We start from the raw sequence: 13617 nt of genomic DNA, 5'->3' as shown, positions 1-13617 counted from the left end.
TTGAAGAATTGTGGATTGTCTATTTTTTATGAACCCCTTTTAATGGAGTTAGAAATTTCAAACTGCGCTGAATTTTGGTGAGGGTGATCTCTACATTATAGAGATCATTCTCACTAAAAGTCAGCTCATTGCAAAACTTCTAACCCCAATTTACAAAACATGTTGGATCGCAATCCTGCTATACACACATGTATATACATATAAAAGAGTTTGAAAAATAGAAAAAGAAAATATATCTCAAATAAAGTTAGAATGCGTACCAAATTGACTTGGAGAATTATAAAAGCGCATGGCAGCATTGTAGTAATCGGCGTAGATGATAGTGGTATGAGGATGCAGCTTTTGTAATCTATTTAGCTCTTTCTGAAGAAAATCATTGTGGTACTCGGAAAACTCATTTAACCAGTCCAGACAACCCGTTTTGGGGTTGTATGATTCGTTGTTTGAACTTTTAATAGATGTAATATAGACTGCAGAGCAGCCAATTGGAATGTTTCCAGGGATCATGAGCGTCTGGGCCCCATGTTTGATCAATGTCTATGTCCAACAAGAAGAAGAAGTCATCAATTAATGGAGATTATATTATATATAGTAGTTTCTTTAATAATGTATCAATCTGCTAGCACGAATTTGGTGTAACTTTTTTAATTAATTTTGAATAAGTTTTATAGTGACAATTAACCATTTTTTTAGTTATTTGTTTCGGTTCTTATTGTCAGTTTGGACTGTTTCCATACTCTCACTCCTTAAACAACATGTAAGCATATTTTTAAAATTCATTCATCTATTGAATAAACTTCAAGTAGAAATATAACTATATATGATTTAGTATTTGATTGGATAAGATACAAAACCAAAATCTAATCAAATAGCTATTTTAGTGTGAATCTTTACATACCTGCCAGTAGATCGAGGAACTCTCGATATAGAGAAAAAACATTGATGCCTCTTGATGCTCTTGGTTCTTGAGAATACCATGAATTTTCTATTATTATTATGCGGAACACCCCCCCCCCCCCTGCCACCTTTGAAAAAAGCCTATATTTGACAGCCCAAGGCCATTGAATTTCATAAAATTTGATAGACTAAGGCATCAAAATTTTCTTTTTCGATGGATCAAAGGAGAAATTTGATGGCTCTTAGCTGTCGAATTGGGGATCATGAAAATTTTTACTGGTCATAGGCTGTCAAATTTCGCTTTCTAAAATTTGTGGGCTTTGGCCCGTCAAAAAATTTCAATTTTCACATACCTTCAAATTTTTAGGTTTGCTTTAGATATACCCTCCAATAATTTGATTGAGATTTGAGAGACCCCCTGTGGTTTTAAACTGAAGACATGCCCCCTCTGGAATTGTTTGTTTCGTGCTTGATAAAATTTTACTTTCAATGCTCCCCTCCACGGTTTGGTTGACGACATGCCCCATCTGACCTTTCTCTTCGCTTGTAGACTAAAAAAAATGACGTAAAGGCCTTCATCTTTTACTTATATTAAAAAATTGATTTTTTTTCTTAATAATAGTCATTTTCAAGTTCTTCAACTTACATGGTAAGTTACTTTTAATCTATTTAACTTATCTTCAATCTATCATTTTGAATCTCAAATTAACGACTTATGATAAAACCTTGAATTTTCTATCCAAAATCCCATCATCAGGTTGAAGTAGATTAATCTCAAGCCTGAAGACTAGGATAAAACAATTTGCCTAAGATGATTGGTATTGGGAAGAAAAATCAAGGGTTTCTAGTCAAAAGTTGAAGAAGGCATCTTGATCAATTTTCATTCTGTTAGAGAATGCGAGGGTCAAGGGGGGATGTCGTCAATATGAAAACATAAGGGGTTAAATTAAATATTCACTGAAATATATTTGGGCATGTCTAAATCAAACATTCTTTTTAGGACTAAATTTTACATGTTTATTTTTCTTTTTGGCCCTCCATTTCGAATAAAATATGTTGATTAATTAGGTATTTAGATTATTCTTCTTTTTATGACGAGGCTCCGGACCCATAGGCCTGACTAGCAGTGGTGAGGCAATTGGCATTTTAGAGCACCAAATGTTGTCCAAATCCCCAAGGTATATGCAATACCCACCAAAGTACTTACATTATTCTAATCTAAAATAATGTTTGATGCACAACGTTAAATAGTCAGATACAATGTGAGAAAAATCATATATTTTAGATAATTTAACATCCTAGAGATTCATTTCTTTTAGAGATTCGGTTGTACTTTTTCCAATCTCAACTGTGTAATGTTTTATTAGTACATCCTTCGAGCAAGACTTGCATTTGGTAATATTTGAGGATGTTAATTTTATCCCTCAAGAGTTAGAGAGAATTATGCTGGATGATCTTTCACGTAACTAACTTCCTTAGTATATTAATAGCTTACAAAATATATATATTAATAAAAGAGTGGGGTACCTTCAACACCAGCTTACTGATAATTAAAAAAAAATTGACTTGTATTTTGTTTCTTGGACATTTTAATCTTAAACAATGTTTGAGATTTTCCATTAAACAAATGATCACACACACACCCCACAAAAAAAAAAACAAAAAACAAAAAACAAAAAACAAAAACCAAAAACCAAAAAAAAAAAAAACAAAAAACAATAAAAATAAAATAAAATCTTGGCCCATCCTGTCCGTATGCAAATGGATGTAGGTCCAAAAACAATAATAATAATAATAATAATAATATACTGATAAAATAATAAATATAATATTCTTGCTTGTGAGAGAATAAAAGGAATAAATGGGTCTCTAAACTTTCATGATTTGTATTATATTTTTAATGTTTTTCTATATATTTTTATTATTTTGTTGACAGTGATGCACTATTGATTCACTAATCCCTAAAAAAATTGAATGTCTCAACAATCCAGTTTTTCTTTTTGCTCACCTGTATTGTTTGGGATATGACATCGATGACAATAGGTACAATACTTCGAATCTCTTCAGAAGTCATTCCATCAATAAGAGGGTGGAAGTAATCGTTTCCCCCAATCTCTCCCACGAAAAATAGAGATCTACTGAAGAAGTCTCTGCAATCTATGATTATAGAAGGTTACAAAAGAAAACTTAAAAAAGAAACAATGGTTAAGAAAAACGGAAACTTTGTTGAAATAACACTCTAAACATGCTTTGTATATGAGCTTAGCTTATTATTTATGTCCATTGGTTGCCAAAAAGTTTTGGATTCTGTGTTAAAAGAGTAATCTTTTAGTAAGGTGTATGGGGGTATATGTTTCATGTTTGATTAGTTGGTTAAAGTCTATTAGTGTTGATGTCGGGACCTTTGTTCAAAATATTTCTTCATGTGTTACTTACAACTACTAATCTTGTTTGTGAAAATTTGATTGATTCTCTAAATCGATACCCTAATAGGATTTATAAATAAATAAAACAGTTGAAGAAAATATATGAACACTTTCAAATTCGATTTAACAAGCAAATCTAATTCAATCTTCTTAAAATTTGACATGGTTTATTACCATACACCCTAATAACTTTATTTATTTGGGAAAATTATTTAATATACCGGAAGCATTTCTTTCTAAATACCCCCTAAGCTTTGCGTGCTACCTTGATTGTCCAATTAGTAAACTTTTTTCTTTCTTAATGCCCCTCTCCTGCTTTCCATTATTAAGATCAATTAGTCAAATAGTTTAGATCGACAATTCAAATCTTCGAGATTGACATTAAAATTATAAAGATCGAACTTTGTTCCAATTGCTGAGATCAATCTTTTACTACTGTTGGGATCGTCGTTGATCTTCATTCTTGAACATGATTCGTTGAAATCAACTATTTAAATGCTTGGTCCCAAGAATTTCAGCAATCCATGTCAACGATTTGAATAGTCTATCACGACAATTTAAGTTTCATCTTTTATGGGGCATAGAAATAGAAGTGCCTCTATAGGCTGTCACCAAAACTGTTGACAAGTGAACTTGGGTTGTGATTTTGTCTGTAGAGCAGTCTAACAAAATTTTAGCGAAAGTGGGTTTTTCACACGCACTCACATAAGGTATAAATCCACACTCTCCCCTGTATGCACACACGCGCACGCATGCACTAAGGTTTTTCGGACTAATGGGTTCAAATCCCTTTTAGAATCCATGAGCCCTCACATGCACGCATGGGCTTGACCCATATCTTTCTCACATTTACTAGATTATTATATGAGAGTTATACTTTTTAGTTGTTTTTATCCGATATGAGACTAAAAAGTTTACACCACAACTTTGAAAAATAAACTACTTAATTCTTACTTTGACTTTTTTACTTTTTGCTTTTTCTTTTTTACTTTTACTTTACTTTGACATACACTTTCATTCAAACCTTAAGATAAATCCCACATTAATCCAACAAAGAGTGCACTGAGAATTTTTTTTTACTAAGTGACCGGTTAGGCTACCATCCAAAACATTCAGAAAGAAGTCCCTAGTGCAGGTTCCATTAAGCCATTTTTCTTTTTCTTTTTTTTCTTTTAAAAATGCTAAAGTGACTATCTAGGATACTGCATTTTACACCATGCGGATGTGGAGGTGCGCACAGAACCTTAGATATTTCCCGAGTTAAAGCATTTACAATTCTGTATGCACCTCCACATCAACACAGTGTGAAACACAATGTCCTGCACAGACGCTCTAGAAAGACTTTTTTTCAAGCAAGAGTTCCATATTGCAAGGTGATTTGATTTCTAACGTGCTCTTTTTTTTTTTACTGAAAGGGGTGGGGACCCTTAGAGCTTCAGCTTATTGATCCAAAAAGAAAAAAAGCTCTCTTTTATGTCACAATCTCAAAGACCCAATCCAAGTAAAACTTTTCTTGGGGATTGTTGACCTAATCAAACATGTATTTTTGCTTATATGGAAAAATATATAACAAACTGGAATCATTTAAGAGACAAAAAAAATGTTCATTAATCAAATCGATCAAACATGATTGATGTAAAAAGGGAGGAAAAAGATTATATGCTAATCATTATATTTTGGTAAGCCTAGAAAATCAAGTCTCATGGGGTCCAGGCCCATGTAAATTAATTTTAATTTAAGGTTATAATAGATATATTAGTACTAATTAAACATTAATGGCATTAGGATGTAACTAGGAATTAAGAGAAGGCTATAAAGTCGACAAGTAGGATAAGAATTAATGAGTCATCAAGACAAATTTGGAATTCAAAATCATTGAGAGACTTATTAGAATCAGGCTCAGGTAAGGGAAAAATGTTTTGCTCAGAGAATCTGGGATCAACCAATCACATGAGTCTGAGTGTATTGAATTAATACCCAATTCACAAAATTACCCTCAGTAGAGAGTGCAAGCGAAAAACACTAAGGTAAGGTGTCCCATTCCTATAGAATAGGAATGATATTTATGTGGCACATTTTGGTTGGAGTTTGAAACACATTGGACTCTTAATCAAGCCGTCTTCTATATTGCACACAGCCCAATGTATTTAATATCCAACCAAAATATGGCACGTAGACTCCATATATATGTTCCTCAAGGAACGCGATACTGTTCTGGATTGCAACCCTTGGAGAAATCCTTAGAGATGGTTTTAGTTGTAAACCACATTCGTAAGGATAAATATGCTCCTCATACAGGAGAAAGGTAAATTCAAAAAAAAAAAAAAATCTATCATGGGACAATTGATGGATCTCTATTGGAGGGCCTGAAAAGAGGGGTCTATTTATAGACTCTCATAGCGAACACAACAAAGGGTAACCTCTCTTTTATCTAGATGGCTCTCATGTCAGACAGAGGTGAAAAAGTTAACAACACATGACAATGGTCTATGGTTATTGCCTCACAAGGCTTAGAGCGCTAGCACATAAAAGACTTTAAACGTCACTTTGTAAATGATGTCTATAAGAGTGAAGTCTATTCTTGAGATGAAAAAAGGCATGTATTAAGGGGGGGTTTTGACATCGATTTTTCAAAAATTGATGTTTAAGGTTCAAACATAAACAAATGTCTAAAGTCTCACACATTTTAGTGCAATCTCTCTACCGGCGAAAAAATTCACTTTAGATGACATTTTTTCAAAAGTTGACATTTTTTCAAAAATTGGCATTTATTTATAAAAAAGGGGCATGTCTAAATTCTTTTTTGTAGTAGGTTAAGAGATTTCAATGACTCACTTCTTTTGTTATAACTCGATATTTGGCTTGAAGGATTTCGTCATCCTTGATTTAAAGAATTTTACCACCAAAGCATTCTTAATGAGCAGGAAGTCTTCTTATTGAAAATGAAAAATAAGTTCTCTGAAGTGAATAAAGAGGGCTCTGGAGGTCCTTTTCTCTACCGATGCAAGCTGAGTAGGTTGTTTACCCACAAACATTATTCAGATTGAAATCCAAGCAATCTTGGAAGCAATGAGATATGCAACATTGAGAGATTTCAAGCGAATTCTGATCTCATCAAATTCGATGTATTCAATCAAGTGCATAACGAAAGAACTTAAGCCTTCATGGAAATATGAAGAAACTCTAATGGAGATTGCAGACATAGCTCGATGCTTTGATGAATGTTTTTTTGAATTTCAATGGAGAGAGGCTAACAGGGCAGCAATTTTTTAGCGAAATTGGGGGCGGCTTCGAATAGGTTTTTTATTATTCAGGATAGATCCAATGTTCCGCATGATCTTCTAAAAATTGTTCAAGAAGATTTATCTTGTATCTACACTCGTTAGAAGTGGTTTTATTGGGAGGGGTCCCTTAACCCCAGCTTACCAATCAAAAAATAAATAAAAAGGATCTCCAACTATATTATGTTGATCACCCATCATAGAACTTCAATAAAAACAATTGAGATAACTCTAACTAGGAAAGATTACAGGGAAAAGGAAATGGATAATCCTCTTCTGTATCACTATAAATCCAATTCCCACATAATCAGAGCAGCACTCCCCCAAGGACCAAGTAATTTTTGAATCCTAGAAGAAAAAAATAAAAGATGAGTTACCCAATCAATCTTCAATCTACGTGAAAGCACCTCAAGTCGTGCGAGTGGAAAGGCAATAATATACAAAGAGGACGAGTCTAGGGACCAGGTTACAGGATTTGAAGGTGTTAGGGAGCAATCCCACCCAGCAAAAATGGGTCTCTATTATTAGTAAAAGATCTTTATTGGAAAATAAATTACCTAAACTCTAGAAGAGGACATTCAGAAACTTACCTTGTTGATTACGGTTGCAAGTTCCCTCGAAAATCCGTAAATAAAAATACGAATTTTCTTGTTGGATTGTTATTATTGTCAAAGGTTTGATCGATTTGATTGTCTTCTAGGGTCTTTTCTAGTTGAAAATCAAGGATCAGGATAAAGGTAATAAGTTGGGGCATTGATTTTTGGGTTTTGGGAAGGTAATTTCTTGAGAGTTTCGATATATTTCTCTTCCCTCGAAAATCCGTAAATAAAAATACGAATTTTCTTGTTGGATTGTTATTATTGTCGAAGGTTTGATCGATTTGATGGTCTTCTAGGGTTTTTTCTAGTTGAAAATCAAGGATTAGGATATAGGTAATAAGTTGGGGCATTGATTTTTGGGTTTTGGGAAGGTAATTTCTTGAGAGTTTCGATAGATTTCTCTGAGGCTTCAAGATGGCATAAGCTTTATGGCAATAGAGATCCCTTTTATAGCTTTTTAGGTGAATTAGGATTTGTTTAAATTAAGATTATCCTATTTATGTTTTGGATTTTATTTGTTTTAATTAGATTAAAATTGTTTATATTTACGTAGGAATAAGATTTAAATATTTTAAGATTCTTAAGACCCCCCTCCCCCATGAGGGGTATTTGAATTAACTTTAGGTGGGCCCCTCACTTAAGTAAATGGGCCCACAACTAAAATAATTGTTAATTATTATTATTAAAATTTTATCAATTATTTAGAGTTGACTAAGTATTTTACTGATTTAAAATTTTTATTGAAATTTTATTGGTTCAAAAATTTTAATTTTTTTTCAAGATTTTTCAATTTTTTTAATTTATTGGGTTTGAGATAAATTACCGTTTTTCCCACAAAACAGTTTGTGCTTTGGTAGGTCACTTTTCAATGTTTTGGAAGTAATTTTTCAATAGGAATTCATTAGAAGTTTTTTTTTTTTTTTCATGTTCTTTGTTTTTCGATGTGAAAGAGGTATGAACCCTTGTGTGTTTTTGTAGTTTTTAATAAATTTAGTGCAAATTTATGAATTTTGTTTTTTATTAAAGTCCAAAATGTCATTATATGTGTCTGAAAGGATTTTCCTAAGCATAATATAGTCGTATGTTTTAGTATCAGGGTTATTTTGGTAATTTGATCAAATTTTACGAAAAGCTTATTTTGGACATAAAATGATGATTTTTATATTTAAAGTCATGTTTTCCTAGCATAGTATGGCCTCTAAGGCTACTTCAATGTAGAATATGTCATCCAAACTTTAAAACATATCTAGAGACGAATAAAACATTAACCCATCGTCGGAAACTACTACAATTGGGTTGCAAATTGATAAATCAAGCGAGGCAAAACAATGAGTTGTTTGTGCTATGTAACTTTCTCTCTCTAAGACTCAAAGCTTCTCTCTACCAGCCATCTTTTTTTTTTTCCTTCTAGTTGAATGGAATTAGGAATTTTATCTATAAAACTCAACCCATAGATAATATAAAGATTAAATAGGATCTTATATATTTTAATAAATTAATCAATTGAGTGGAAATGATGTTTAGGAAAGAATTTAAAATTTAAAATTTACTTTATTTTGTGCCAAGCTAAATATGGTTAGAATATCAGAGTTTAGTGCAAGAAATTGTGGTGATGCTGTGTGGCACCACCACAAAAATCCTCGACACCATGTGGGTCCAGTACCAAAATGGTTGGGATCTTCGGAATAGGAAAATGGGTTGGTACCAAAACGGGTGTTCATAAATAATTTTTCTCATTTAAACCTAAGGGAATAGAAAAAACAAAAAAACAAAAACAAAAGGAGGGGGGGGGGGGGGACTTATCTTGATCTCTCTCATTTTTCATTTTCATCTTTCAATTACGACATATACTTCTTCTTCACCCTGTTTTCTTTAATTACCACTATTAAAAATAAAACTTAGTTTTAGAGGAAAATCAATCAAGAAGTATAACCTTGGAGAGGTTTAGAAGCAATTAGCTAGGAAAACAGGTAGGATAAATCTATTCCTTTCTTTTTTGTGATTAAATATTATTAGAAAAAAAAAAAAGCATTTCTACTTAGTATTTTTATTGTGGGTATTGGATGGAAGTCTATGGCCAGAACACCCTAGCCCCTCCAGCAAAGCTCTCAGAATTAGATGGGTGGGGTTGGGTGAAATCTATCTGAGGAGTTGCAATTTTATTTACATATTGTTTTATGTTTATATCATGTTCAACTTTGTGTCACTATTTTAGTGCCTACCCTCACTTATCTCTTCCCTTTTGGGGGGAGAACTTTAGTGGAGGTACTACGTGATTTTATGGAGTAGTGAATGTTCAGGTTTGATTGAGATGACTCCAATTTAATTTGTGTGATTAACAGTTCAAGTTAAGTGATTTGGTTGAGAATGGGGAAGGTGTTAAGCATCCTAATCTCCTTGTCCTTCTAAAAAACTATTCTAGACCATTGTTTTGAAGAATATCTGATCTTTGATTGCGTAATAGTGTGATATTCAAAAGATAAGTGAGTGTGGTTTGTAGTGGAAGTGAGAGTTTGAAGAGGATATAATTGAGGGGTTTGATGAGTGTTCGAGGTTTCATGGAAGATTTCTGGTTGTGGATTTTTGAAAGGGGCAACCTCTGGTTGTTTCGTCTGATCTTTCCAAGTGCATAATGTACAAAGAGGTGTTCCAAATTACTTTGCCAGAGTAAGAATTAAAACTGATAATTCTACCAAAAATATAAAGATACTATATAAATATTTTATTTTTTACATTTGTATGCTTGTTAGCTCAATGGAAGATTGGGCAATACTTCGGTAGTCCTCTCAATATCTGAGTTGTAGTGCAGGCAAAGCTTCTATTACGTTGGGATAAATAGGGGGTAGTGTTAGGGGTAAATTGGGCAAGGGTTCGATGGTATCAAGGAAAACTAGGAAATAACTTGGGCAATTTTTGCAGGGGTTCAACTATGTGGGTTATTGGTGGCTTGAGGTTTGAAATTAGGAAGGTCGGGGAAAGTGGGCAAGTTTTTGAGGTTTGTTGAGAGATGATGCAGCTTCCAGAAATGGCAAGAGAACGAAGGAATGAGTAAGAGTATGTGAAAGAAAAAGAAATGAAATTGAGAGTTCAAACATGTGTGAAATTAGGAGGGGTGCACCCCTTTTTATAGTGCGGGGAACATACCCATCTTGAAGATCAGTCTATAAATTGTCTTTTGAAACAAGCAAGCACACAATAGGGGGCAGTTTAGGGTTGTTAGTCATCCAAGACTGACCACACTGATGTTGTAGATCGATCTAAATAGTTCGTGGTCAAATACGATTGATTCTACCATGAGGTGGTTAGGAGTGTCTTGGGCAGTTGACATTTGGTTTGGGCTGAGCTAATGGGTCTGGTTTGGTCTTGGGAAGGTTTTTTAGGTTTCAAAAACTCCTTGGAAAATCTCAATTTTCCAAAACGTTGGGAAATTAAGACAGGAAAGATTTATGGAACTTGGAAAGGTTGTGGAGGTTCGAGAATGGTGTTGGGCTTTTGGAAAGGGTCATGATTGTGTCTAGAAAAGGATCAGGGTTTTCGATTTGGACGGGATTCAACTGTTTGGATTTCGGGATTGCTTTGGGAGATGGTTTAGGGGGAGGGGTTGTGGGAAATGGTTTGGGAAGGGTTTAAAAGGGTTCAGGGGAGAGGGATTTTTCTTTTTCTCTACCTACGGACTTCTTGGGATCGTGTTGCATTGCCGAAATGTTGCACTGTTTTGTACCTAAAACAGGAGTACGCAATTTTGGGTGTCTACAACTGCTCCTCTTTGCGGGAGTTACTTGCAGTGAAGTGCAATAATCACTTACAATCCAAAATTTGCACTTTCAGCTTTTCACCGATCGTGCTTGATGGGTTGTTCCATGGTTTGGATTTTATAGGGGTAGAAGTGGTCAACTCGCAAGTTTCATCCTTTGCTTGGAATCCAATCTCCCATTTGCTAAGCACTTGAGGGCTTTTCGCTACCAGATTCGACACTCAGCGTAGGGTCATACGGTTAAATTTTGACAATTGAACTTGCCCAAAATCATCCTTGTCCAAAGTTTCTTAGGGGTTTTCTCCTCAAGATTGGCACTTAGTTCAAGTTTCAAAGGGTTTAATGGTTTAACCAATGAATTTTAAGCTTATTGCCAAGGAGCGGGCAGTTTCGTGCTTGAGGGTGGTGGACAGTTTAGGCTCGTGTCACGGAGCGATGTTTGATGTTAGCTCAAAAAAATGGTTGGTTTTATGAAAGTTTGGTATGTACAAAAGGGGTTTCATGGTTTTAGGAATGGTGAGGTTAATGAAGTTTCATAATGAAGATACCACGATCCATGAATACAGACCCGTATAAAAAAATTGAGACACCACCTAGTTTTAAATGGGTTTAGGAACCCACTTTTGACTCTCAAAAATTGATAAAAAGTGATCTACGAGGGAGAACAAATTCAAGGATCAAGTAACAGGATTGGAAAGAGCTAGGAATCAATCTCACTTGGGAAACACCGATCTTTACTAATTCTAATTAATGTTACATTTCAATTTGGATTAAACAAAAAAAAAAAAAAACACAAATAATTGAATTTTACCTATGAAAGAAGAAAAAGGGTTGTTGCTTAGTTTTCTCAAAAGAAATAATTTGCTCGAGGATAAATGATTCATTTGCAATGTTCCAAGCTTCTTTAATTCTGGGTTGGATCCACCCTTTTGCTACGATTGTTCTTCAATCTCTTTAGAGTGTCTTCAAGTTTTGATGAATCTTAAGGTTATTTTAGGTAGAATGAAAGCTAGGTTGATTGGGAATGGTTGGGGGAATCAATTTTCAATGTTGGAGGCATTTTCGGAGGTTTTTTGGTGTTCAACAAACTAGAGTTTCTTGGGACCTACGAATTTTGAGTCTCTCTCTCTATTTTTGGATGGCTTGAATGAGTCTAGGGTTGTGGATTTTATAGATTTTTTGTTTCTAATTTGTATTTGAAAGATTTTAGGACTTTTTATTTTATTTTTAGAAGATTTTAGAAGGTCTTTGTGTTTAAGAAAGATTTTTGTGTAAATTTTTAATTGACGAAAGTGGTGATTATGTAAAAATTTAGATTCCTTCTTGTTTTTTAATTGATTCCATTGATTGATTGAATATTGACTTTTAGCTTTTATTTAGATTAAATATTTTCTAAGGATTATTAATTAAGATTTTGTAGAGAATTTGTTGACTGTAATGATAAATTATCCTTTTCATTTTGAATATTCAATCATTTTGAGGTTTGGACTTCGTCAATCGCACGGTTATTGACGTATAAGACTTTGGTCAACTTTAGTTTTTGAAATCTTTTAAGGTTTCAATTTTAGGAAGTTTCTGATTTGGGGTGCAAAGTAAATCTTAGAAAGTATTTTTTGTTTTTACAAATTTATGATTTTTGAAGTGTGAATGTTTGTACAAGATGTTTCCACTGAGAAAGAATCGGACGGCTAGTCTTTGGATTGTTCTTTTATCTAATGCAGTTGCAGTTCCTAGAAGAAATCTGTTGGTCAGGATTGCGTTAATATCATAGAACCGTGGCTGTTTGGATGCTTTAATTTTATCAATGGTTGTAGGGAAATAGTCTTTGCTCTCTGGTTTTCCTTTCCGTTGTCACTTGATAATGACTAGGCTCGAGTCGTCGATTAACTCTTCAATATCAAAGCTGATTGCAATTTTTAAATCGACAATGCATGCTTCGTAATTTGCTTCATTATTAAAACATTCAAAACAACAAAAGTGGGCAACGTGAAATTGGAAGGACTGAGACTGGAAGGTTGAGTAATAACTACTTTATTTTGTCAAAAGTCTCTGAGCAGTCTTCGTTCCACTTTTTTGGCTCGTTCTTTCTGAATAGTTTGAAAATTGGTTCACAGATGGGGGTGAGTTATGCTATGAATATATTTATGTATTGAATTCTTCCCAAGAACAATCGGACTTCTTTCTCTAGTTCTGGTAGCTTCATTTCAGTCATGGCTCTGACTTTGGTGGGATCAACTTTGATTTCCCTTCAATTGACGATAAAATTTAACAACTTTCCAGAGGTGGCTCCAAATGCGCACTTAGCTGGATTGAGTTTTAGAATGTACTTTCATGGCAGTTAAAGATTTCTGTGAAGTTTTATGAGGTAGGTATTCTTCTTCTGTAAAAGATTTGACTATAAGGTCGTCTATGTTTACTTCCATTTCTTTGTGGATCACGTCATGGAAAAGTGCCATCATAGCTCACTAAGAGGTTGCCTCGGCGTTTTCAACCCGAAAGTCGTAACTCTTGTAGAAAAATATTCCATAAATGAGAATAGGTTTTTAATGACCATGTTATCTATGAGCATGTCAACATGAGGTAACGGAAAGTTGCCTTTTGGACTTGTTCTATTCAAACTTATGTAATCGACACACATCCAAACCTTTCCATCATTTTTT

At 33.9% G+C, this 13617-nt stretch overlaps 1 protein-coding gene across 1 annotated transcript in view; it reads right to left on the bottom strand.

The window, feature by feature from the left end:
* Nucleotides 1-13617, bottom strand: part of LOC147387697 (GDSL esterase/lipase At1g31550-like) — a 31250-nt gene that overhangs the window by 4193 nt on the left and 13440 nt on the right. The window contains exons 3-4 of the mRNA XM_086420859.1: nucleotides 2906-3054; nucleotides 261-537 (exon numbers count right to left, since the gene is read on the bottom strand). Coding sequence (XP_086276985.1) covers nucleotides 261-537; nucleotides 2906-3054 — 426 coding nt within the window. The remainder of the gene's footprint in view (nucleotides 1-260; nucleotides 538-2905; nucleotides 3055-13617) is intronic.

The sequence above is a fragment of the Akebia trifoliata genome, chromosome 13 (assembly GCF_017979445.1).
Source record: "Akebia trifoliata isolate Shusen 1 chromosome 13, ASM1797944v1, whole genome shotgun sequence".
In the NCBI taxonomy this organism is placed as follows: domain Eukaryota; kingdom Viridiplantae; phylum Streptophyta; class Magnoliopsida; order Ranunculales; family Lardizabalaceae; genus Akebia; species Akebia trifoliata.
This window is presented reverse-complemented; position numbering and strand designations above follow the sequence as displayed.